This window comes from Electrophorus electricus, chromosome 18 (genome assembly GCF_013358815.1).
Source record: "Electrophorus electricus isolate fEleEle1 chromosome 18, fEleEle1.pri, whole genome shotgun sequence".
NCBI lineage: Eukaryota > Metazoa > Chordata > Actinopteri > Gymnotiformes > Gymnotidae > Electrophorus > Electrophorus electricus.
In genome coordinates, this window is record NC_049552.1 from 9,520,336 (window position 1) to 9,546,326 (window position 25,991).

At 38.4% G+C, this 25,991-nt stretch overlaps 1 protein-coding gene across 2 annotated transcripts; it reads right to left on the reverse strand.

Annotated features, from left to right (window-relative positions):
* Window positions 1–3,644: 3,644 nt before the first annotated feature.
* prkci (protein kinase C, iota) lies at window positions 3,645–25,471 on the reverse strand. 2 transcript variants are annotated; one of them, XM_027020884.2, is made up of 18 exons: window positions 25,089–25,471; window positions 18,342–18,463; window positions 17,746–17,835; window positions 11,447–11,497; window positions 10,675–10,760; window positions 10,382–10,519; window positions 10,064–10,121; window positions 9,002–9,057; window positions 8,630–8,806; window positions 8,111–8,208; window positions 7,788–7,874; window positions 7,229–7,364; window positions 6,931–7,018; window positions 6,649–6,774; window positions 6,462–6,541; window positions 6,226–6,315; window positions 5,335–5,450; window positions 3,645–5,032 (listed from the first exon to the last, which is right to left on the reverse strand). In XM_027020884.2, exons 1-18 carry the CDS (start codon window positions 25,166–25,168, stop codon window positions 4,945–4,947), a joined length of 1,767 nt encoding a protein of 588 aa, XP_026876685.1. In that variant the 5' UTR covers window positions 25,169–25,471; the 3' UTR covers window positions 3,645–4,944. The 2 variants fall into 2 exon arrangements, with proteins under 2 accessions (XP_026876685.1, XP_026876686.1); XM_027020885.2 differs by lacking the exons at window positions 17,746–17,835; window positions 18,342–18,463 and having other exon boundaries at window positions 25,089–25,165.
* Window positions 25,472–25,991: the final 520 nt, after the last annotated feature.

Below are 25,991 nucleotides of genomic sequence, written 5' to 3' on the forward strand. Positions count from 1 at the left end.
GCGGCCTTGATAAAAACAAGTTCAAATTCTGAAACGATTCGGCGATTGTGAAAGGCTACCCAAACCCGCTTGTAATCAATACTTTTCGATAAAGCACCGAGATCCTTTTGGTTATAGCTATTCTAGTGGCGTATGTATGAAATAAGACAAATTAAACGGGAACTTGTAAGGGCTACGAAAAGAGAAAGTCAATGAAATCGTAGTGACACTGTTAGACGTGGCCTTCTTTCATCCAGACACGATATAGCAAATTCTTAACCAAAACGTTATCAAAAACTTCGCTTCCTTTACACTTTCGAAACAATTAGTAAAGAGCACTAAACATCTTGAGAAATGAGATCAAAGTGCATCAGAAAAATGGGTAACAGCAGCTCTTTTTTTATGAGGAGCCTGCTGATATATATTTGAAAACGACCAATAATTCATCATTTATTCCATTTTGTTTATGTTGCCGCAAGAGCTCGCAGTAGCATGATAGCCATACCCGCTACATGACTAAAGCAAGGTAACCAAGTCTTTACTATGACTAAGATCTGGCCTTCCCAGTAGCACTAAATGTTCGAGGCCTTTTTAAGAGAAGCTTTAAGCTTTTATTTAACATGTGACTGCTGTAGGTTATTTGTTGCTGCCCGTATTTTTTTTATATTTGCATTTCATTTTATTTTTTGCTATTGTATTTTGTGCTTTGCTTTATTTGTATATCTATACATTTATTTCCATTTATTCCTTAAAAGGATTTTGTAAATATTGTTTTAAAAAGTCAAATATACATTATTAGTATGAAATTTCAATCTAAAATGACCTCATTCTAAGACAGATGCACATTAATTAGACCCTGAGTTTGGATAAATCTCCATCACTCTTGAAATCTTGTTTATACAAAATGCTTAGTCTCTTGCTACCACATGTGAAAGTTATTCCTAAAAAGAAAGCTCAAAGTAAATATTCTAAAACATTCTGTGTTCTAACAGTTTCTGTGTGCTCTATGATTCGTAGCCTGGAGCTCATGGAGAAATTTGTTTGATCACTGGTCATCGTATCTCCATGCAGGATGGGGTGCTGCCCCCCCCCCCAAGTTCTGTTTCCCGTTGGGGAACCATTTGTTTAGTACTATTGAAATGGTAAATTGGAGAGGCTAAACTGTGGCAGCTTGAATTTACCTACACCAAACCTAACACTTAATGTCCTTCACCCCACAGCAACAGCAGGTCAAGCTCAGGTGAGAATTTTGTAGCAGCCTAAAAATACTGTGTTACAACATGGCTGGAGGTGTAGTTTTTTTCCTTGTTGAACATGGGCTTATTTGGTATTCCAAATTAAATCAAGATCTTATATGCATGTACTAGAAATAAGTCCAAAGATCTTGAACAAACAACCCAGTAAATATACAAATTAGTGTGTCAGAACCTCCCCCCCCCCACTATGCTTAATTTACATCCACAGCACCAACTTTGTATCTAAAGAAACCTAATGTTTATTATATTGTTTACATCAATCCAGTAAAATTTAAGAATAAGTGTCATGCAAATATAAAACCATTTGCTGCAGAAATTAGTTTAGATCAGATGTAGAAATGTGTTAAACTAAGATGTGGATCTTATGTCGGTGTAAGCACAGCCAAGCCCATTGTGGACAGCAAATTGCACCACTAAGCGGCAGTAGTGCGAGAGCCCAGGTGCAGTCGCATTACTAGAGGTGTAAAACATTTTTTACATTTTTACATTTTAACATCTCATGTATTGCAAAACATAATTCCATCTTGATATACATGATTGCCCTCTAGCTGATATTTAATGTGACACTAAAGTGTATAGTATAGAAAAGAATGAGAGCAATGTGTGACTGGGGAAATACAGCCATCCTTCAATGAGTCATGCAGTTAAATCAGGGTTCTGTCTCCATTACAGTCTGATGGAGTAAACACCAAATACTCACAAGAGAACTGCTTCAGAAATATCTGACAAAAAAAAAAAAAAAACCCTCACAAAGATACTAGATAAAAGTTATTGCAAGCTATAGCGGCAAATTTCATGATGGTTGTTCAGGGCAACATCCCCAGCCAGCGAGAGTGGTTGCGGCACAGAGTATAAATTGGAGAAATTATAACCAATGTCAAGCCCACCATGGAAGCTTATGAACAGCAAAAGAAACTGTACAAATAAAAAGGTTAGAGCCAGAGAGAGAATGAGAGAAGCAAAATGCATGCACACATCACAGTTGTCTCTGATGCTCTTCCTCATTAAATACACAGGGTTACATTATTTTGAAGGGTACCTTTACTCTGGCCTCCCGAGGGAAGAGATCTCCCATACCATAGGGGAGATCACAGTAAGACAAAGTCACCAAGTAAAGCTCATTATGTAGAATCAGTCATCAACAGACCTCACAACAGGAAGATTCCCAGGTGGTCTTGTCAGAGCCTGCACTATTCACTACAGAGAATACAAAATACAAAATGGAGTGCAACCAGACTGAAACCACATGCAAGTTTAGTGTAGGCTGTGCACATCTTTTATATGCAGTCTAACCTTAATGTCTCAGCACACGTGAACACTACTTTGATGGCCAGGATTTTTGCCAGCAGGAAACTGCTTTAAAGGAATCCACATACAGTGTACAGATTTGAACTGACCTTATGACCCCAGTGGTCCTGCTGTGACCTCTTGACCCCTGCTGCTCTATGTAGTAAAATCAGGTGAGCCATTTCACAGGGCTGTAAAGGTCAAGTTACAGTAGGAGCACCATTTGTTTAGTCTGCACTGCATCCAAGATTATTCCACATACAAAAGCAGCCACACGTTGAGAGGAACTGAAGCTGTAAAGCTGTGAGCTCAAAACACTCACTGTAGTACCCTGTAAAACACGTGAAAGCAGCTTTATCAATCATCAAAGAACAGCAGCAACATATAACTAAATACTGAGCATGTGTATTTTTCCTGTTTTTATTTTAAACAGCATATTTAAGTGATGCTTCATTAAATAAGATGACTTTTTTCCACCTTAAGATGACTAAAAGCAGTAAATTGTCAGTATCCATGTAGCCAAAAAAACCCCAAAAAACTATTAAAACACTTTTAAATGAAGATCAATTAAATACTTTAATTACATAAACAGAAAAAATATGATGTTCTGGTCCATTAATAGTCTTTCATGCTGTGCATGGTTACAGTCAGTGACGGTGAGAGCTTGTGTTCTCCTCGTGCCCCAACAGTGACTAGGGCTTTTAAATGACCCTGATGAGGAGTGCATAAAGATTTCTAAATTATTCAATCATTTGTTGCACGAGAGTGCCAGTGAGTTCCTTACTTTCAAAATCTGTGACAAAACTGAAGTTTCAACATGTGCTAAGGTTAAGAGTGTGTAAGTATTACTTAATGCGCATTAGTAGTTTGGTCACATGTCCACTTAATGCACAGCTATACCAAAGCATTCAGGTAATTTTTCTGTATACCAACGCACAGATTAGAGACATGGCTTAGTCTAACTGGGGACTCATATTTTTTAGATTTTATTTTTATATATATATATATATATATATATATATATATATATATATATATATATATATATATATATATATATATATATATATATATATATAGAGAGAGAGAGAGAGAGAGAGAGAGAGAGAGAGAGAGAGAGAGAGAGAGAGAGAGAGAGAGAGAGAGAGAGAGAGAGAGAGAGAGAGAAGAGCAAGAGCAAGAGCAAGAGCAAGATGCAAACTTGACTGAAAGATGATTTATACATGCCTTATGTTCCATAACATTACAACAACAACAAAAAACAAAAATAGGCTATAACAGGCTAAAAGGCAAATAATATTTCACATGAACATGTACAGAATTAAGAGGGAACTAGGGAAATGGGAAAAATAGAAAAGAAAGAAAAATCTAACAGGTCAAACATACCTTAAGCAACTACTTATGTGGTGAGGCAGCTATGCACTCAGCCTTTACTGAGAGGCCTGCAATGTAGCCAAAAATGTCAGGCTTCTGTAGATTTTATTACTTTTTGGTCCTGTGTTGTTGCCATGAATGGTTGAGCTCTTCAGATGTGTTTCTAGCGTACACATACTTTCCCTTTTCTCACGGAAGGTTTACTTAGCCTCTCACATTTAAGGGTTTTCTAAATGGTAATGCCTGGGTTTCTTGATTCTCTGATACACTTACAATGGTCTATACTGATGCCCCATATCCTTCAACTTACTGTCGACAATCCCACATTTCACCATTTTGAGCCAACCTTTTTTTTTAACAAAATAAAAATCTTAATACAAGATCGTTGATGATCTACATAGACCACCACATCATTAAATATAAAAAAAAGAGAAAGATACAGTTTAAAATAAATGTACTCTGGAGGACAATGCTGGGGACCAAGACGTGAAACTCTACAAAAACATTTCCAACACATCCTTTATGGTTTTGTAATTTTAAAAAGAGGTGTAGCTCTATTGATTTCCTTAGATAAAACATTTCTCCCCCACAAAAAAGACAACAAAAAACAAACAAAACAAAAACAGGTAGAGGGGATGATGGGAGGAGCCAGCAGTAGGAAGGTCACACTCGCTCCATCCCACACCCTCCTGACATCAGGGGAGTATTGATGTACTCAAACCCTCCTGTAATGTACAGTAAACCACAGGCCTTAGCCTTCAGCCCTAGCATTCTGTCTTCAGACCCCACTGGTCAAGGAGAGAAGGCAACAATTAATATTGTTCCAGCTCTGTAGTTTTGCAGGATACAAAAAGAAAGAAGGAAAAAAAAAAAAAAAAAAAAAAAAAAAAAAAAAAAAAAAAAAAAAACAGCCTTATGGATGAGTGGTTTTGTATGGCAAAGTGTGAGGTTTGGCAAAGATGGGAAGCTTCATGCCCACCCTGAACCCAGAGTCTTTGTTTTGGGTCATGTGACTGCAAGGGTGCAGCAGTTTGAGCAGCGGGGAAGCTCACACACACTCCTCCGCAGACATCAGGAGAGGATTGATGTACTCGAAACCTTCAAACTCAGACTGGTCAATCTTTTTCACCACATCACTGAGGATGAAAAAGGAGTACAATTCAGCAGTTTGAAATAATCATTCTGAAACTTAACAGTTTTACAGCTTAAAACATGCTTTCTGGAAGATTTATTGAGAACAAAAATAAAGAAAGATCAGTCAAACCAGCAAGCCCAAAGACATGCAGCTGAAGCTGGTCTTATTGTCTGATGGTGTACAGAGTAGCACCCAGAACAGAACAAGTGCATGGATGCACATTCATTAGAGAGGGCTGCTGATTCTCACAAAAGCATGCACAGGGAGAGACAGAGAGAGAGAGAGATTTGTGGGGCTACTGACTCATCATCTGGTGTGAGCTGGATGGGTTCATTGGTGAACTGGGCATCAAAGTTGTCCAGGCCAAACTCGCCAGAAATATTTGGCTTGAAGGGTGGAACCACCTGCTTCTGCTCCATCTGGAACACACAAACAATATACATAGACATGGCTGCCACACACACACACACACACCTGTGCACTACTGCATTATTTAATAGATTTAAATTCCTTTAAAGAAAAGTCAAACAGCTTCATTTCTCCTATAAAAGGAAAAATGCTTCATTTAAAACGGTGTCATCTTTCTTTTAGCCTCAAATAGTGACTTCCAGAGTCATGGGGCAGAAAACCCTGCCCCCTGTAGGTCTACGGGAGAACTACAGGCTGCCTGAGAGAAAAAAAAAAACAACAAAAAAACAAAACATGATCCCTCCAGATTCCAGATCTCTCACTTAAAAATGATTGGTCAAGTCACAGTGGAAGGCTACAGTGCAGGTCTACACCAGCCTCATGCCTCTGCAATAGCTCCAACCTTTCAAAACCCTCATCTGATTTATGGGTTGGTTTAAGTACCAAAATCAAGCCAGTTTCAGTGCTTTGTTCTAGCTCATGAACCAAATACTTAAGAGATACATACTGCAGAGTGGCACAGCCAGCACTAAACCTCTGAGGAAAAAGAGACCAAAGTACTAAGGCAGTTTCAGCATGACAGGGTAATGTTGCTGGGGAGAGGGGCTCATGCATCCCTCTCTCTCGTTACACAAACAATAGAGAAGTGGAGAGAGAGAGAGAGAGAGAGAGAGAGAGAGAGAGAGAGAGAGAGAGAGAGAGAGAGAGAGAGAGAGAGAGAGAGAGAGAGAGAGAGAGAGAGAGAGAGAGAGAGAGAGAGAGAGAGAGAGAGAGACACTAACTCACCAAGTCCCAGTCCACATTCCTGAAGAAAGGATGCGCCATGATGTCAGCAAAGCCTGTCTGAGGATGACAGCCAAGACGCTCCTTTGGATCCTGAGAGTGAGTCAGACAGAGAGAGAGTGTGTGTGTGTGTGTGTGTGTGTGTGTGTGTGTGTGTGTGTGTGTGTGTGTGTGTATTCTGCTGACATAATGGTGCAACATAACACACAATCAGCTGAACTGGGTCATCACCATTTTACCTTGTTCAGAAATCCTTTCAGAACACTGGCTGCTTTTACGGACAGAGACCTGGGAATCCGAATCTGTTTTTCCAATATTACTGAAAATACAATGTGCACACAACAGTTTACCAAAGCAAAGCAAGGTAAACCTTGCAAGTAATACCACAGCTGCCCCAGGCAGCCTGACACTGACAAGCTGCTATACCTTGGAAGAGGTAATCCTCTGTGTTCTGGTCAGGGTTATCAGAGCTGCCCACGATGTCAAATGGAGACCTTCCTGCCATCATCTCAAACATAAGGACTCCCAGAGCCCACCAGTCTACACTGAACCCTGGTTACACATAAAAACAATCAGCTATGAGAAGGCTTTAAAAAGAACAACTTAACTGAGCAACATTAAGGAAGTTTCCCCTCTATAGCGCAGACACTGTGTGGTCACTACAGCAGACATGGTAGAAGGTATGCGAGACACTAGACAAGCAGCTACCATAGTCTTCTCCTCTCAGGATCTCAGGAGCAATGTAATTGGGGGTGCCACAGAATGTGCTGGTGGTGTCTCCTGGTCTCAGGCCCTCCTATGACACAGAGGCAGACAAAAGGAGAGAGAGAGAGAGAGAGAGAGAGAGAGAGAGAGAGAGAGAGAGAGAGAGAGAGAGAGAGAGAGAGAGCGAAAGATATTAGATCATGCCCCCATCAATATCTCACACACACACACACACACACACACACACACACACACACACACACACACACACACACACACACACACACACACACACACACACCTTGCACATGCCGTAGTCTGTGAGCTTGATGTGGCCCTCGGACTCCAATAGGACATTGTCTAGTTTGAGGTCTCTGTAGATAATGCCACGTTCGTGCAGGTAGTTCAGGGCCAGACTGATTTCAGCTGAGTAAAATCTGAAAGCAGCACAGCCACACACACTTATTACCAGAGCCCACATGGGTCACACACAAACTGCATCAGTGCCAGATTCATCAGTCACACACAAGCACACATGCATTGTAAGGCCACCTTCAATCTGCATATGCCCTCCTGGGCAGTGTAGCTCCAGCTTAGACCCAATATCCCTGACCATGCTCAGCAGTGTTTTCTTAACACAACAGGTTAGTTAAATAAGGCATGTTAGAATTGGTTTAGAATTGAATTCTGTACTAAGAACTCTTTGTTAATGGCTGTTGATCACTCATTACAAAACACTGAACTCAGTATATTAATTTCTTCGTTGTTGCCACAGCAAGAGGCAAACAGGTGCAAGCAGTACCCACACCAAGTATCTGTGGATCTGACTCTTTGGAATGAGAGGAGGTGAGCAGTCACACCTGGCATGCTCTTCTGGAAGCTTCCTTTGCCGCTGCATGTGGAACATCAGGTCTCCCCCATTTACATACTCAATAACAAAGAAGAGCCTGCCAAAGGAAAAGAAGAAGGAGAAGAAGGGAGAAAAAAAAACAAACAAATAATTGCACAAATGTACACTGGCACATTAGACTGCACATTTCCTATGAGTTTAATCTGGTGTTTGGCTATCTTATAATGAGACCATATGCATTATGCATGTTAGTTAATTAAACTGCCAAGTTCTTACATAGCCTTACATAGCACTTCATAACTGGCAGGCAGCCAAATCTACATATGTATTTACCTGCTCTCTGTCTGAAAGCAGGAGTGGAGGCCCACCAGGAATGGATGGTTGGAGGCCTGCTCAAACACATGCTTTTCCGTTTGAACCCAGTCAATATCCTGAAATACAGGAGAGCAAAGACACATACACAAAGACATGACATGGCATATTCTCACTAATTTGACAAACAAGCATTGCTCTACTAAGTCTCTACTAAGTAGAGGAGCTGTAAGATGATGGTGGTGAAACTCTCCTCAAGGACCTAATAATCCTGCTGCTCCCTCTATTGGCCAGCACTGATCTCACACACACTAGGGCCATGTGGATGACAAGCAGCCTTCAGTGCACTGTATGGACATTAGCCACTCATTCATGTGTTTTACTACAGTCATGCAACTGTACTACAACTTGCATTTTCTCCTGCTAGTATAAAAAAAAAAAGTTTTGCACATACTCTGTTTTCTCAAAAGTCTATTATAACTTTTGTCTTTATTTACATTTATATTCATGGCTTTTGCAAAGCAGGCAGCAATGCTTTACCTCGTCATCGTTAACAAGCTCCTTCTTCACCACTTTCATGGCATAGATACGGTCTGTCCGCTTCAGCCGCACCAGCAGAACTTTAGCATAGCTTCCACGACCAATCACCCTCAGCAGGTCAAAGTCTGTCAAACCCAGACTAGAGGGAGCCTTCCCAACATCCCTGCTGCCTACTGCCTAAAAGACACACCCACATCACCTTGTGTATACACATGGATTTAGGACTTCAAGACCTAATGGGTCAGGGTCTTACTCTTACAAACAAGTGCAAAAAGCCCCGCTTTTCCTGCTGTAAAAAGTGCAATTACTGGATAAGGCCAATCTCTAAAACAGTCATCAAGCACACACACATGTAGGCACACTGACTCTGACCTCATGCTCCTCCCCTTCATGGTTGATGCTCTCAGTTGAGTTTTTGTGTGGAAGGACTGAAAAGTAGAACAAAAAGCAAAATTATTTGTGCTCTCCAGTGTGCAGATTACAGATCACTGATCCTGTTAATTATGACAAACCCAGAACATCAGTTAAGAACTTAAGTTATTCGAAGCTGCTCAGGATCGATACAAGTCAGTGAAGAAAGATCTCCGTGATATCTGCCCAATGCCTTAATGAACCCAATTAGGCATGGTGTTCAACAATGGCACGCATGGAAACTTATTCTTATAGAGACTAAGGTGTGACCTATGATGAGTCATCATAAACTGTTCTTTTTAAAATTTGTATCCATAGCAGATTTTTTAATATGATCACACTGTTCTAGTATGTATACAGGGTCCCACTAAAATTAATAATCAAATGACTCAAATGCTTTCATAAAATGTCCAAATTTTACCCGCTTTATTTCCTTTCAAATGGATATTACTACTTTGCCTCAGTCATGTTAAGCAGGAATATTCTCCACAAGGGCATGCTATTTGCAGTCAAGTGTTTTTTGTATGCATTAGGTGGAAAAGGGTGGTGCTTAGCATGAATGGCACTGCGTGCACTTGTTATCTCTCAGATTGATCCTCTTCCCTCTTTTGGGGGATAATCGGTTCTGGTTGTACCAGAAGTCTCAGAAACCTCACCTCTCTGTCTTTATAAAACTCTTCTGACTCTTAACAAAATACAGAGACTTCTGACTCTGTATCAAAAAGGTAGGTAGACTAGATAGACTGCAAATATGCGCAAATGTTTAATTTCACACATTCTGTGAGTGGACTACTTCCCACTCACAGAATCATTGATATTTCAAACTACAACAAAGTTAGACATTCCTTCTCCAAAACATTTACAGGCATTTACATCAGATATTGTGAACCTTCATATGAAGGTTTGAACCCATGTCATATGAAGGCATTAAAATAAGAAGAACGTGGGCCTAAAGTGTGTTGGACCCTTTCAGCTGATCAACTAGCACTCATACAGGCACATGGCTGAAAGTCTGAGATATACCTGGCTCTGGGTGATCAGACTGGTGAGACACCTGGTCCACTCGTCCCAGCACGGGTTCCTGAACAATATGGACAAATGTTAATGACATCCTGCCTTCTCACCCACAAAAAATAAAGTAATAAAAGTTTTCCAGTAAAACACACAGAGTAAGCATACTATGTGTACTATGAAGGGCAGATTCTTACTAAATGACCCGTAGAATAATGACAAATTACATTGTTTCTTTACAAGATTTAACACTGTGCGGGTCCTAAATAAAGAGACATGACTGCAGATTCTTATAGATTCTGAACAGTTGAGTCTAGTATGCTGTCCCACCTGAATCATCTGTCGGCCACATTCCACCGTGACAAGCTTGTGGCACTTCTTATGCACCAGAAGTTTGCAGTTGATGCATTTGTAGCCCTGGCGGCCTAGACCCCAGATGCGGTCTGTACAAATGGCACAGTGCGCCCGCTGCAACAAATAACCAATTCACCAAAAAGCGCACGAGTAAAGCTGAGTGAGGACTTGCCTGTGTCTGCATTAGCTGCTTTGGGTAAATGTGAAAAGTGCAGGAAGTAGGCTGAGTTGAGTAAGCTTCACATGCAGCTGAAGCAAGGAAGGCTCACCCTGTTGAAGCGTTTGGCCTGGAAAGCGTGGCCACTGGCATAGTAGAGCTTCCTCCAGCGCCGAGCCCCGCGGCGATATATGGACTCTGCATACAGCCAATCAGCACAGGAAGAGTTACTACACCCAAGATACATATGCTACATTTTTAATAGATATGCACAATAACATTGTGAGAACAAGAGCACTGAGCCGTTACACCATAACATTCACCATTTTTCTCAATGTAGCCCTAGCAGATATGTACAAGCTTCTTGATAATGTGACAGCCTTTTTCTTCACCACCAATATCTAGGCATTTGACACGATTCCTGTGAGTATGCTCAATTTAAATCACACAGACATTAAGATTAAAATTTTGAATTTTAGGTGGTGTTACACACGCAAGAACACTGTGGTGTTTGACAATGTTACAGACATGGAAAAATCTAAAATACATTCACTTGGTACTGTACAAGTTTGCACACATTTCAAAAGCTTTGGAGAACTGTGGAGTCCCAAGTTTGCCATGTATGGCCCGCTTAATCACTACTGGTTGATCTGATTTTTATTTTAAAAAGGTAAAATATGACCAAGACATTAAATGTAACATTTAAATGTTGACTGTACATGGAAAATATAAAAATATCTGCATCTGCCTAGTATTTCCATATTGGTGCATCCCTAAATGACACTTAGCCTGTGGATATGTCCAAAACCAAGTGCTCTGTAGTGCTCCATTTACCAAACGTTAACACAGTTTAGTGAAAGGAACTGTGGAAAGAGGGCACTTACTGTCTTCTCCTGGACAGGGCATTCCAGGTTTCTCAGGAACACAGGGGAACACTGGAGAGATGAGACAAAGACTAACAGATGAATCCATAGCGGAGGAAAATGGTAACACACACAAAAAAGCTCCATTTAGCCAGTACCCACCTATTACAGTCACACCTTACATCAATATATTTAAACTAATGCAAAGAGAAAGGCAAGGGGTGTATTGCACATCAGAAAAGAGACAGTTATCTTATTGGAAAGACTAAGCAACAGTGTCAATCACAGTAGAGTACACACAGACACACTCTCACTCACAGATGCACATGCGCAAACTCAGATTGCACACCACCACACAGAGATATGCTCTCACTTCAGTGCCAGCACAATGCTCCAGTCTAAAAACAGCATCTCCTACATGGAAGCTAAGCTAGGATCATTCAACATTTTTTCCAGGTTTTATTTATTTTTAATCAGGAATAGTCACTTGATATCTGACGGACAAGACACATCTAGTTCTGGGAGACTGCAGGTCCCAGTCTCCCTGCTCCAATATGCCTAACTAACCTGATCAAGGAATGAACCAGGTTTTGTTGTGCCACAAGACTAGAGTTTGAAAAAACAAACAAACAAAAAAAAACCCAGGCTAGACATACTGAGCACTAACTCACTCTACATTACCTCAAAACTTTAAAACAGTTGGGTACTACCTCTCAGCGTGAGTGAGAGATGAACCAGGGTACATGAAACCCCCAAACCAAAAGAAATTTCAACACTAGCATTTTACTGTTGCTAGACCTGTCAGCTCTTACATGAAGATAACTAATAATCTATAAAGTGATACAAGCACAGGTACAGTGGGGTGAGACCACAGAGGCATTTGAAAGGTCAGAGTATCTTAAAATCAGTACTGAAAGATACAGGTAGCCAGTGAAGTTGTCTGAGAACAGGTGAAATATGCTCCTTTATTCTCACCACACCATTATGTACTCTCTGCAAGCTAGAGACCCTAGATCAATAAAAATTTTAAAATTCTCTGCACAACTTCCAACAAAACAACTGACTCCGGTGTTTCTCTGGAGAAGAATGAAAGTCTAGAGCAAGAAGTGTACAGAGCACATTGATAAATTTTCAGCCTTTATTTGTGCAAACAGACTAATGTTTCAATACTAATGCATCTTCATAAGAGTGAGAAAAGGACAAAGACATGGCAAACAACATACCCCTATCTACATATACACATATCTTGGGTTGCCTATACACCAAAACCCTTCTAGTAGTGTGCTGGACCTCCTTTGGTCTTCAGAATTGTGGCACTTCGTCATGGCCTACATTCCACTAGGCGTTGAGATCGTCCTGCAAAAACCTTGGCCCATGCAAACAGAACAGCTTCTCACAGTTGCTGCAAATTAGATGGAAGTACCAACATACTCTGAACAGCCCTTTCTACCTCAATCCAGTGATGCTCTGGGAACTGGGAAGACCAGTGAAGCAAGTAAAACGTGATGTCATGTTTCTGGAACCAATCCATGACCAGCTGACCCTTGTAGCATGGTGCAATGTTCTTCTTCCATAAGGTAAACAGCTGCCATGAAGGGATAAACATGATCAGCTACAATGCTTAGGTAAGCCCTACTGTCAAAACATCCATCCACAGACAACAGAGAACCCAGAGTTCTTAGAAACCCAGAGTCTCTAAGAAGACATTCCCTACACCATTAGTTCATGTCCACCAGCCTGAACTGCTGACAACTGACAGGAAGGGCTCAGCAATTCTGACCCTCTCACCAGCATGGTGCAACAGAAATCTGGATCAAGTGATGTTTTTCTATTGCTCAGTGATAAAAGTTTTGCACTTTTTTTTTTTACCCACTGAAGTCTTGCTAGTCTAGCAATGATGACCATGACTTGTTCAGTCACTCAGATCACTTGATTTTCCATTCTAATGTGGATTTACACAGAAATTGATCCATGGAAAAGTTTCACACCCTATTTCATGCAGGCATGTGTCTAATTTCTATACAGGAAGGTGTCTCTGTTGTGTGCCATATGTCTTTATCCATTTCTAACTCTGATGAAGACACAGTTGTATTAAAAATTTGTATTAAAAATGTATAACTGTCCCTCCTTCTTGTTCTTAGAGACAGTTCGTTGGTAGACCAAAATGAAGAGCATTATTAGTCTAGATGAACTGACACAAACGCATTCGCTTTAAGCTGTGGAGACTGTCACAAGCCTTGGCTATTTTTTTTTAGATGATAGCATGCAGTTTTGTAAACATTACACATATGGTTCTTATGGTCACTGTCAAAGGGCAAACTAATTTGTCATAGTTTGTAGCCTTCAAAAGTAGTGACTAAGAGTGCCAGCACAACATTCAACTATTCGCTATTGACAATAACAAGCAACTGGGTTTTATCTGTGTTTAGAAAATTGAGATACATCCAGTATTTGATGTCCTCTAAACAATCAAAGAGTCAATAGACCTTTGAGGGTCAACAGCTAGAGACATTTTGGCTAACAGGAGCATATAAAGATTAAAATAGTGATGGTCTCAGCATCAAATCTTGAAGGACACCACAAGGCAAAACATGACTTTTAGAGTTTCAAGTGCAACATAATAATCACTAAGGTAGGTATTGAACCAATTTTGATCCAAAAAGCCAGAGGCACTAATACAGATTTGTAGTCAGTTATCTGCATCACAATTCACTCCAAGAATATTAAGAACTAACAGCTATCTGTGTGTTGTGATTACTGGAATAAATAACTTGTTGTAATTGACAACCTTTTAACTGAATAAGTGAAATACATCTACACTGCTAAACCATCACTGACTCTCAAGAGAAGGGACAAAATATGCCCTACATTGAAAAGCCCATGTTAATATTTTTAACACTAATAAAAATACTTTAAAAAGTTAAATCTGAAGGATCTGTGTATGCTCATTAAATTCAATTCATATAATTTTAAAACTTAATTCCAATTTGTTAAAAATGCAGGCTCTGTACTAGGACAGTACATGCAACTTCTCATAGCCTGAGCAAGAGTTAAAATAATGTAAAACTGAAAGTTTAAAATATATAAATCAAATGACTTACATATCACAATGTACTTCAAATGACTTTTTCAATTAAAAAAATTTGAACATCAAAGTCATATCCTCACTTTGTCAACTCAGTCAGATTTTTTAATAAGTTTGAACAAATCGGGCAATGTCATGGTTAACTATGTAACAGTAGGACCTGTGGTCTCCCAATAATGACGAACTAATTTATTGCTTTTATCTGTATTGCAGGGAAGCATGGCCATCAGTGGAAGAGCAAAGAAAAACAAATAGGGAGCATCGTAGAAAGAGAAGAGAGAAACAATGACCCAGACAGCAGAAATGAGATTCTACAGAAGGAAAGAAAGGTGTAAGAGGGTTCAAGACAAAAAAAAAGTGAGACAATTGAGAGAATTGGGAGCAGAAGCCGCAGAGGTATCAGAAAAGGTATTGAGGGATGCTCAGAAAAGGTCTAGAAAGTGCAGTGCTATGCAGAATGCAGTGCAAGTAGACACTCCCCCAGATAGCCCACTATACCAGAGTACTGAAGAGCCAGATAGTCCACTAGACCAGAGTACTAAAGAGCCAACTACAAATGTGCTCTTGCAAGTGAGAGCGAGAAAAGAAAAACTAGGAAAGGGCATTCAAGTGAAACAATGCTTTGAAAGAGAAAATGAAGTTAACGCGACAGCGAAACAGACTAAGAAAGCAAATATCGCAACAAAAGACTGACATAAGACTGACAAAATAATTGACAAATATGGCAAAAAAAAAAAAAAGCTGATAGAACTTTGATAATAGCCATTTCTGTGATGACTAGAATAAATAAGATGTTCCAACTGACAAACTGAATAATTGATATACCTATAAATCTGTATTGCTAAACTATATTAAATTACAACAGCTAGGGTGCCCTGATCAAGGTTTTTTTTATTTGCTCCTGATCCCAATTCAAGTCATTTAATATTGAGTGAGTATCGTCAGATATCGAGCCTCAATCCGATAGTTGTATTTATCTAGATCTGGGGAGTCCAAGTCCAGTCCTGGAGGACCAGAGGGCCAAGATTAGTGATTGTACTGCTCAGACACACCCATTAAAACCTGGCAAATGATGAGGTGTGTTTACATATGCAATCACCAAACAACATTGGTCTCTGGCCCTCAGGATTTGACAGTGTTACATTAATACACCTGATTCAGCTCTGATCTTCTTCTGCTTTAAATCAAAATAGCTTCAAGACTTGCAGGATCAACTCCTAAGTAATGATGTCAGGGAAACATCGATACTCCTAATATCAGTGATAAAGCCAATAGCAGTCATATCTGATAAAAGACATCATGGAAGCTCAGTAGTTAAGGTACTTGACTTGTAATCAGAAGATTGCTAGTTCAAGCCCCACCACTGCCAAGTTACCACTGTTGGGCCCCTGAGTAAGACCTTTAACCTTCAATTACTCTAGTGGTACTCAATCATAACTAAGTCGCTTTGGTTTAAAAAAAATAAAAATAAATAAAAGTGTCAGGTAAATGAACCTGGTAAATCTCCGACAAGGCCATGTCTGAAATGCAGTGCTGAGAGGGCAGAGCGTACTATAGCTGCAAAATATAGGTCATATAGGTAACTTGGCACAGACAGAAATTTAGGATTTAGCATTATGTAATATGTAATTTAGCATTACATATCTGTAAAATGTCTTCTGAGAGTATGGTTCTGGACAACAGTATAATTGGAAGATCTACAATAACCAAAAGAGCGTCATGACAGCCATTTAAAATGTGAGGAGTACACAGAGGTGGGTAAAAGTAGCCAAAATCTGCACTCAAGTAAAAGTATTGTTACTTTAAAATAATTAAGTAGAAGCAAGTCATTTAAATTATTACTTAAGCAAAAGTAAGAAAATGTCTGTTAAAAAGACTACTCAATTAGCAAGTTTACTTCATCATAACTCATTTAATAACACTGGGCAACAAATGTTTATACTGAATTCAAATTTAAAGCATGGTTTTTATGTTAATTTTACAATAAGGATACATTGCTTATTCATAAATAAGTCTACTACACTTAAAATATTTACAATGTTGAACATCCTTCTTCAGTGTCCAGTAATAGTTTACCAACATAGGGGGGCTCCACTTTCCTTGGTACCGATTTTCCATAGGCCTACTATACATAATGCGAGTATAATCAGTTGTAAACTATTGGTTCAATCCAAGTAGACAGTTAAAAGCACTTTGGTAGATGTCTGCTGAATTCCATACATGAAGATGTAAATATAATGGAACCAAAAAAGAAAAAAAAAAAAAGAAAAAAAACCCAACAAAAACAACAAGGAAAAAAAAAGAAAACCAATTATGCAACCAATTAGCGAGACTGGCTGGCTAGCTGGCTAGTTTAGATATCGTACAATGCCTAGCCAACAACTGCACATGTATGTAGTCGAAAGTAAATTCAGTTACAAACCTTGATTTTTATCTACTGGAAACCTTCATAATCTTGAAAATCTCTCTCAATATAGAGCTGCATACCTAGTTCAGGGATGCCTTAGTTCAGTTCTGTTGAGCTGCTGCATTTACATTTCTGCAGTTTGTAGTTTATAGTTATATAGGTAGCCAACCATTTTTTCTTAGAATTTCACTTTACTTTCATATTAATAATGCTCTTTAGGAAACGGCACCGATTTCACACAGATATGGAAGCCATAGAGAAAAGAATACACTGCGAACTACTTTCACAAAATGTAATCATGCTGGAAGGCACCTGTTCACTGTTCATTATGTCATTCTACTGTCCAGTTGTCTAACTTACTGAAGCAAAGTGGTGGTACTCAGTGATCATCTTTAGGGATTTTGCCAACCCTCCCACAGTTGATAGGTTGTGGCAAAACTTACAAAATGTAAAAAATGTTTTAAAATGTAATAGAAAGAATATTGATGGATATAACCGAGTAAAAGTACATTTTTTGACATCGTAAATAAACTTGAGTAAGAGTATATATATATATATAAAAAAAAAAGTACCCTCTTTTATACAATTCTTAAAAGTAAAGTTTGCTTAAAATGGTACTAAGTAAATGCAACAGAGTAAATATAGCACATTACTACCCACCTCTGGGAGGATATCTAAAAATGTGGCAAACTTTGGTTGTTAAACAAGACCATCTACCTACCACAAACTTTACATACAAACACAACCAACAGAATAGCTCTTTGAAAGCATGCATGCCGGCATACACCAACCAACCCCACTGCATGTGATGCACAGTGCTGACCTTACCATGAATGATGAGTTCAGAGTCTTTGTTGAGTTCATACAAGCGCAAAGCCTCCTCCAATTCCAGCTGGGACGATACAGTACAGGGATCTCCTGCAAACACAGCCAGTACTTATAGTAAAATCACCACACCACATGGGTAGGCTGGCCTGCTACAGACAGACACAATATGGTTGCTGAAACAAGGCTGCTCAGAAAAACAGTGCTCATTATACATGCATGACAAGACAACAGGACAAGAGCTCAAGAGTTAATGAGCGTGTCCAACTGTGTGTCTGCCTGCATCCATCTGTGACTGAGCTTCTGTGTCAGACCCTTGGGAGGCTTTTATCACCTTTAACCTTCATTAGCTGCTCCTCTTTGATTGTACAAAGCTGTGTGGCTAATACAAACACAATGAAAAAAAAATGAAATGGAAAAATGTAATTTCTTTTTAAAAAAGGCACAAATTTCTAGATCAAGAGAACAAACAGCAAACTGCAAGAAAGGATAGGTGAGTTAAAAAGCTAAAAACGACACATTCATTGAGGATCAGTAAGAAAACGGAAGCAGGGCTTATCCACACAGAGTTGTTTATTTTATGAAAAAGCATGGCAAACCTTCCTCATCAATCCACTTCATTGTGAAGAGCTGGTCATTGTCCAGAGAGCACATGTCTCGCACCTCATTGGACAGGCCGTCATAGGAGATTGATGGCTCAAAATGTGTGATCATGATGTCCCTGAAGTAAGAGAGCATTATTTTTCAAGAAAATGCCCTCAAACTTTCTTTTTAAAGGCAAAGGTGGTTCAGCCTGTCACACACAGCATTTCTATCTAGAGATGACCTCAACCATTAAAGTAAGTCGTTAATCATTTGCTACATTGGTGTCCAAATATCCTTTTTTTTTTCTTCCAGTAAAACAATTTGAAAAATGTGGCATAGACAATACAATTCACTGAAAGTCTTTTAGATAATTTACTCTTAAATCTATATCTATCTATCTATCTATCTATCTATCTATCTATCTATCTATAGAGAGAGAGAGAGAGATCTATTGCTCAGTAATCCCCACAGTCTATACATTATGATGAACCAATTATCAGCTTTTCAAATATTGCATTTATTTTATTCAAGCCTTCACTACTACTACAATGACAAAATAATAAAAATAAATTATGATGATTAAGTATTATTATTGCCATATTGCTAGTTACCAGTGGTTTTCTGTGAGGAAAATGTGAGGAGGGTGACGTGAATTAATACTAAATTGAGACTAATTTGTTACCCAACAAGATAACATTATAAAAATTATATATAATTTTGAACCACTTTGGTTTATGCAGAATTAGCTAGTGCCATCAGTATGTCCACTGCAAGCTCGCATGGAACCTTCTACAGCAATGTTTTGTCAAGGCTGTAGTATCCCAATGCCCTGGAGTCAATCATGCATGAACTACACAATTATGCCACTAGTTAGGGCTATGACGATAACCACATTACCATAATCACCGCACATTTTTCTGGTCTGGACATTGTCCGGAGTTGTCCATTCACAGAGCGCACAGCAGGAGACTGTCTGTCAGATGTGTTCTTGCTACTGGAAATATTCTGTTTGGTTTAAGCAAGGGGTGGCACCTGTTTAGTGTGCATGACGCAAAAAGTGACGCCAAAAAATGCGAAAACCAGTGTTTTGTTTACACTACTTCAATAATGGCAGATGAGGACGTTTGCATTTTCAGTATATGGGTGTAAAGCCTAGATACCGACTACAAAAATCTAATCTAGCCAAAATACATAGAACTACAAATCTAATCCCAGTAAAAAATAAAATTACAGTAAATATGAGCAATCACACAGTAAAAACGGTTGCTATTTTGTAAAAAGCAACAACAGTATGTAGTACAGACCTATGAACATTATGTGTTTCAATTTGTTCAACCAAAAATGTATTTAACGCGATAAGAAGCAGTAGTTGGACATGTTTCATCAGACATTGTGATTGATGCTTGAAAATGCACTGCAAGATTCCAAGTAAAGCAGTGGAATCACTGGAAGCAGCACGATCATAGCGGTTTGTATTAACAAATGAAAGTAGAAATTAATTTTGTATAACTTGATTCAACAATGTAAAATAAGTTGTGGTTTTACAAGATGACATCTTAGAATTAACCATTCAGCAGTGTGGTTCCTCAGAAGATACAACCTATACAACCATATACATGACTAGCACTGGTTTGGAGCACGTATTCAATACAGGCGTCACTCCTTTGACATATATTGGTTTTCTTGGCAAGAGACATGAAAACCAAACAAAAGAAAAGCCAAAAAAAAAAAAAAAACCCAGCAGGATATGCCCATTGCTTAAGTGGCCTACTGAGTAGTATCAATTCATAGGATAGCCTACTTTCCAACAGTGACTCAGTATGTGTTCCCTTTTTATGATACTCTTTGAAAAAGGCAAATCAGGCCATAGTCCAATTATGATGATTACAGCAAATGCTGTAGGCAAAAAGAGACATCATAAAAGAGTAGTTTGCTGTTTGAAGAATATGGATGGATGGATGGATGGATGGGCGGATGGATGGGCGGATGGATGGACGGACGGACGGACGGACGGGCTATCAGACTAGGAGGCTAAGGTAGCAATACCTGCACCCTCTAACAGGAGTAGACTTGGTGTTTTCCTTCCTGCAAGCCTCACTATCAAAGTTTATGTGGCTGCCTAATCTAGCCACTTGGGCCTGACTGAGGAATCCTCTCTGGGCTCTGAAATTAGTAGCCACATTTTTAAAAGGTGCCAAACAGATTGACGCCACCTTAATCAAAAATACTGGCATCCTGGGACTTCATACTGGGAGCTTTTTTTGTGTTTTGTACACAAGTAGATATTGAACATTCGTCCCATGTATTCATCCTTTTACTATACTGAGGATAATTGTAAGTCACTTTAGATAAAAGCGTCAGCTATGTGCCATAAATGTAAATATTAATATGAGTAATGACGTCAAAAGCTTGCGACCTTGTTATGACGTGGCCAAAGGGGGTGCCCTTTTAATCACAGTATACAAGTGGATTAATAAATAAAAATGTTACAAGCACACTGATGAAGGCCTAGAGGCCAAAATGTTCATGTTTTGTCCATAATCAAATAAATTACATTAAACAAGTGATGTCTGACTTTTTTGTGTGGATTTAGCACATAAAAAAAAATATGTTTCATGAGCCTGTTTACTCGTCTTTATTTTAGATAAAAATCAATACAATAGAAAAGACTGAATTTAAACTTTGGAACAAACGAGACCAACTAATTAAATACAAATATACATTTTTCACCACTTTTTTTTTTTAAGCCTGTGAATGAATGCTGGGGTACATGCAATAAATAAATAAAACAAACAAAGAAAAACTGTACATGTGACCTACTCTCTAGCAGAAAGGGGGGGGGGGGGGATTCTATGTCATTCTGGCATAATTTTGATTATGAACAGAATGAACCCAAATAACTTTTATTTTACGTAAGACTAACATCTAGACACGACATCCAACATGTACTTTACCCAATACTCATTGAATTTGAATTGAAAGCATGAGTAAAAAATAATGAAGGGTTGAAGAGTGAAATGAATGATCATTTTAATAATGAGGTATGTTTGTTTCTCAACCAGTCTCCTTTGATAAAAACTTTAAAACAGCAAATTCTGGTGAACTATAAAGAAAATTTAAGATAGAAATGTAATTTTCTCCAATATGGCATTGGGTGTTTTTTCCTAGAATTAAGATTCGCAATCTTTTAAACTTTCCAGGGCGATGTGATATAATTTATTACTGTAATTCCAGAGACGATAATCAATTTTCTAAAAATGTACATTAACTTTGCTAATCGCTTAGTTCACCTCATATGCTGATAGCCAAGTGCAAAAGACAAAATGTGCAAGCCAATTAGAAGTCTAGTTTCCTCCTGAGATCAGTAGAGAAGGCTGCTGTTGTGCACACCCAATTAAACTCAGAATGTGTTTTTTCTTAACAGGATTAAATTGTAAAACAGACTCCACACTGCCCTCTGTTGAAGCACAGAGTTCAAATATCACAGTTCTCTTATGAGAAGTATGGTTTGAGAAGCTAATGTGATCAATACAAATTTGTTAACAATTCAATTTCAAAACTTATGACTATTCAAACCTTCTATCCTACATTAACTGTGGCTATATGTTACAAATGTAAAATGCAATTGTTTTGGCACCATCATGAAAGAACCAAAACATTTTTCTTAGCAGAAATACACATCACCACTTAAATTCTATGTTTCCCTCAGAATTCCAAGAGTTTCAGAGAACATACTGTTGCCAGTTAATACTATGCAGTGGATGATGCTCATGTGAAACTAAATCAATTGTGGAAAATTTAAGGCAATAGTTGGTATATATTAGCAAAAAGCTGCTTCACCACAGCTGTGCCATAAACAGCTTTAAAAACCATTAAGCGACTATTTTATTTATGAGAATGGTTAAGTTTGAATTTGGTCTGAAGTTACTTAAAACAGAATAATCTGGTTTCCTTAGTATAGCTACTAAATATTTATTTACAATTGATGTTGGAATTGGGTCCAAGATGTAGTTCAAGGAACATATTTGAGAAATTGTGTTATTTACCTGACTAAAATCATGCCATGCAAATTATGGTGTATATAAAATTACAAAATTATATATGCATATATAAGAAAAATGTCCGATCTTTACCAGGTCTAACATGCTAAACCTGATGTAGTACAAGTACTTTTATTATTTATCGCCTCAGATGGCCAAACCAGTGACTGACATGTAGATGGCACTAACATCACACAAATCTTCTGAAATTGAACTGGGATTGGGTTTCAGATATCACCATCATTCTTATCTTTATTAGTTGATGTAAATATCATGAAAGGTACTCAACTTTTTTTCTTTCAGAAACCAATCTGGAAAAACTAAAGTATTTTTAGTTAAAATTACCTTCAGGCAAACATTACAAAGATGTAGCAAACTCAGTGCAACATTTTACTAATTTATCTGGAAACAACTGGCTGATGGCACATCCCTTTTCTCTGCAGAAGAAGAAGAAAAAGAACTTCTCCCCTGACCAACATTGCAAACAGTTGTTCAGAGGATGAACTGTACTGAAATAAACAGAAATCTCAGCTGACATCTTTCTCCAAAACATGAGCTTAGTTTGTGAAGACTCAGAACTTAATTACTACTAACTGGTAAGACTCATTATCAACATCATCATATGCTATGCTGATAGGTCACTGAGGGTTAATAAGCTGTACGTAGCTAATGTTACTCTTCATTGTCCTGTGGCCTATTTAAAAACAGCTGTAATTACTAGTATGAATCATTAGAATTTCTGCAACCTATACTGATAAACAATACTGTTAGTGTATTCCTGTAGTGCAGTCCTGTTTGGAGGTTTTTTGATGGGGGATAATACTAATTAATATCAACCAATCAGTAAATAAATGTGTCATCATGTGGCAATATATAACAGTGAAATTACGAGTGATTATAAATAATTTATCTGTACTTTTTGGCACATTTTAATAATCTAATTTGTAATTGTTTTTATTCAATTATTTATTTCAATTACACTACATGAAACTACATGAAATAAGCCTTGAAATTCAAACTGTCACTTGCACTCTTGCATAGAGAGCTTTGTGACTCATTGAGTAGTATAACTGACCTGCCTTTTGTAGCTGCATTGTAGAGCAACCGAACACCGAGCCCAAAGAAAAACAAATTCACACAAATTATACTAGAAATGGTAGACATGGAGAGTGTGAAGAAATGTATTGCCAAATAGATAGCCACTGAAGTAGCTGAAAAGGCTGGATTTTGGAAAACTAAATCTTTTTTGTTTTGTTTTTATACCATGATATCAGAAACCATGATAAAAGGCAAGTTAAATCATGATAAATGTTTGTATCGGCACATGCTTAGTATACATTTCAACTGTCTATGAACAGTATGTTTAAGTATGTGTGTATGTGTATGTATACATGGGTGGTAGGCTACAGATTTATTTTTGTTACACTTTACAGCCTTTCAGAGAGGACTAAAAAACACACAAAGCCAGGAAAGAAAAGATTATTTCATCTCAAAGCAAGAATGCTGTTCCAACTCTCACCATGCCTTAGCCTGGAAAGACTCACTGGCCTGAATTTAGGCCATGATGCAATAAAATGTAGAAGAAAATATCCTACATGAGATGAGTGAGGAATAGGCCACAACAGGTCCAGCAGAAGCTATCTGTACAACAGGTTTTTCTAGTTCCAAGTGAATGACATTCACAAGCGTCACCAGTGGTTACATGAATACAACTCAACTACTCCAACAAGGGTTAACATTATTTCCACCAAGTCTTAGCGTTACCGATACTGAGACCGTGAGTGTTACGGGGAGGGTTGATGGTGTCTTCCATATGTCTAAATTATACAAATACGCGACATGTGAAGCAATAACTTTGCCTTAAAATCACATTATGTTTTCATACTGCCAACATCAGACAATACATTAGATAAAGTCTTCTTTATAACCTTGTGTATGTGTAATATACATATAAAGTCTAAATAATAAGAGAAATCAAGAGAAAACATGGGGTGAGCTTGCCTTAGATTTCCGTGGATAGTTTTGTTAGTATCACTTATGTACAAGTAATTTATGACAGGAACTTAGCTAGCTTTCATTGTTAGCTAGCTAAATGACAATTCCTGTAATATCCAGTTTATTGTTTCTATAATTTAAAAACCTACGGCTCCAATAAAGTGTAAGTAAAACACTTCAAAATCCTGGTATGTATACAAACCACGAAAAGAAACGCGTTGATAGCTGGTGTCTCGTTAACGTTAGTTAGCTACTAAGGGATCTCGATCTATCCACCTGTTTCAGTCTGCTTAAATATAAAGAATTCCGTGGAACTTTAGCTAGCTTTATTCATTTTACCAGGTTGGGATAAAGGAACATTACGACCACTCGATATCAGTAGCTATAGTTTGCTAGCTATTCATTTTGGTGAATCAGGGTCGTGTTAGTGAAAGCTAGGCAGTTAACAAGACTAGTTTAACCAGGTTTGCCAATGTTAACTAGGTTAGCCAACCGCACGTTTTCTGAAGCGCTACCTTAGCTAACAAAGTACGCTAGTTGGCTAAATTAACTAACCTAGCTAGGCAAGACGCGTTAGCTAGCTGGTAGCTCGCTTCCTACCGAGCTAGATAGCAAACACTTTTTCGTTCACAAACGTGATTAAAAAGTAAAGAACATAACCAGGTCTGTAATTATTCAACTTAAACACCTTTATATTAAACAAATCTGGTCACACTCGTTACTTACCCCCTGTAATACGCTTTTACCCGCACTTGATGAGGGTTCTCGCCGGGGTTGGTCATGGTGCTGTCCCGCAATGTAGGCATTATAAACTCACAGAATTCCTAACTCTAGTACTAGCTAGCTAGCTAGCAAGCAAGCAAGTCAACAGAAAAAAAACTTGTCAAGTTCCCTACGATTTACGATGCCAGGGAGAAAGAATACGTTTCTTGCGCGAAGAAGCCAAAAATTATAGTATCTCGTCTAGAATATAAGAAGTGTCCAACTAGCTACTGACCACAAATGAGAGACTCCCGGTTACACAACAAAGCTAAAACTTCAACGTGATAAGGAAAACAACTCCCTAATCAACAAGGGCCTTACAACGGATTGACCCAACACTGGAATGTACAGGGGTGTGTAGAAACATATCAGTCGAAGGAAACAGAAAATGATTCCCGACTGGACAATCACAGTGAGGTGTAACTTAAGTTAATAATAATTGATGTATTTCTGATGAATAATCCAGAAACACTGCGCAGTTATGTTCGATGGACAAGTGGGGCAGCATTCCGATTATACCATACGAACTTGCGGGAAGGGGGATGGATGCAGGGAACAAAAACATCTCCGCGGCACCGGCAGTTTTTTTCTGAGTTAAATGTTTGCCAGTTTCTGGTGATATAAAAGAAGGACGATGCAAAATGTACATATGTATCTCGTGTTACTGTTATAGTTATGACTTGTCTGAAAGTTTGATATATGCTATCTTGCGCTTTTGTGCAGAGTGCTAGTACCTCCCGAAGACTCTTTTCTCTGTTCAGTTACAATTCCGTCACCAACTAATGTCATTCCATGACATTTAAGTTGCGCTCCTCTTTTATGTATGTTTACATTTGACAAAAGCCATAATTTCATATGTGAATGCAG

Excerpts from the sequence above, each read along its gene's own strand:
- prkci (XM_027020884.2), bottom strand. The coding sequence starts at position 25,168 with ATGCCTACATTGCGGGACAGCACCATGACCAACCCCGGCGAGAACCCT. Across the intron at positions 7,365-7,787 it reads CTTCCAGAAGAGCATGCCAG|ATTTTACTCAGCTGAAATCA; the intron begins GTGTGACTGCTC and ends TGCTGCTTTCAG. Across the intron at positions 6,775-6,930 it reads CCTGAGAGGAGAAGACTATG|GGTTCAGTGTAGACTGGTGG; the intron begins GTAGCTGCTTGT and ends ATGTGTAACCAG.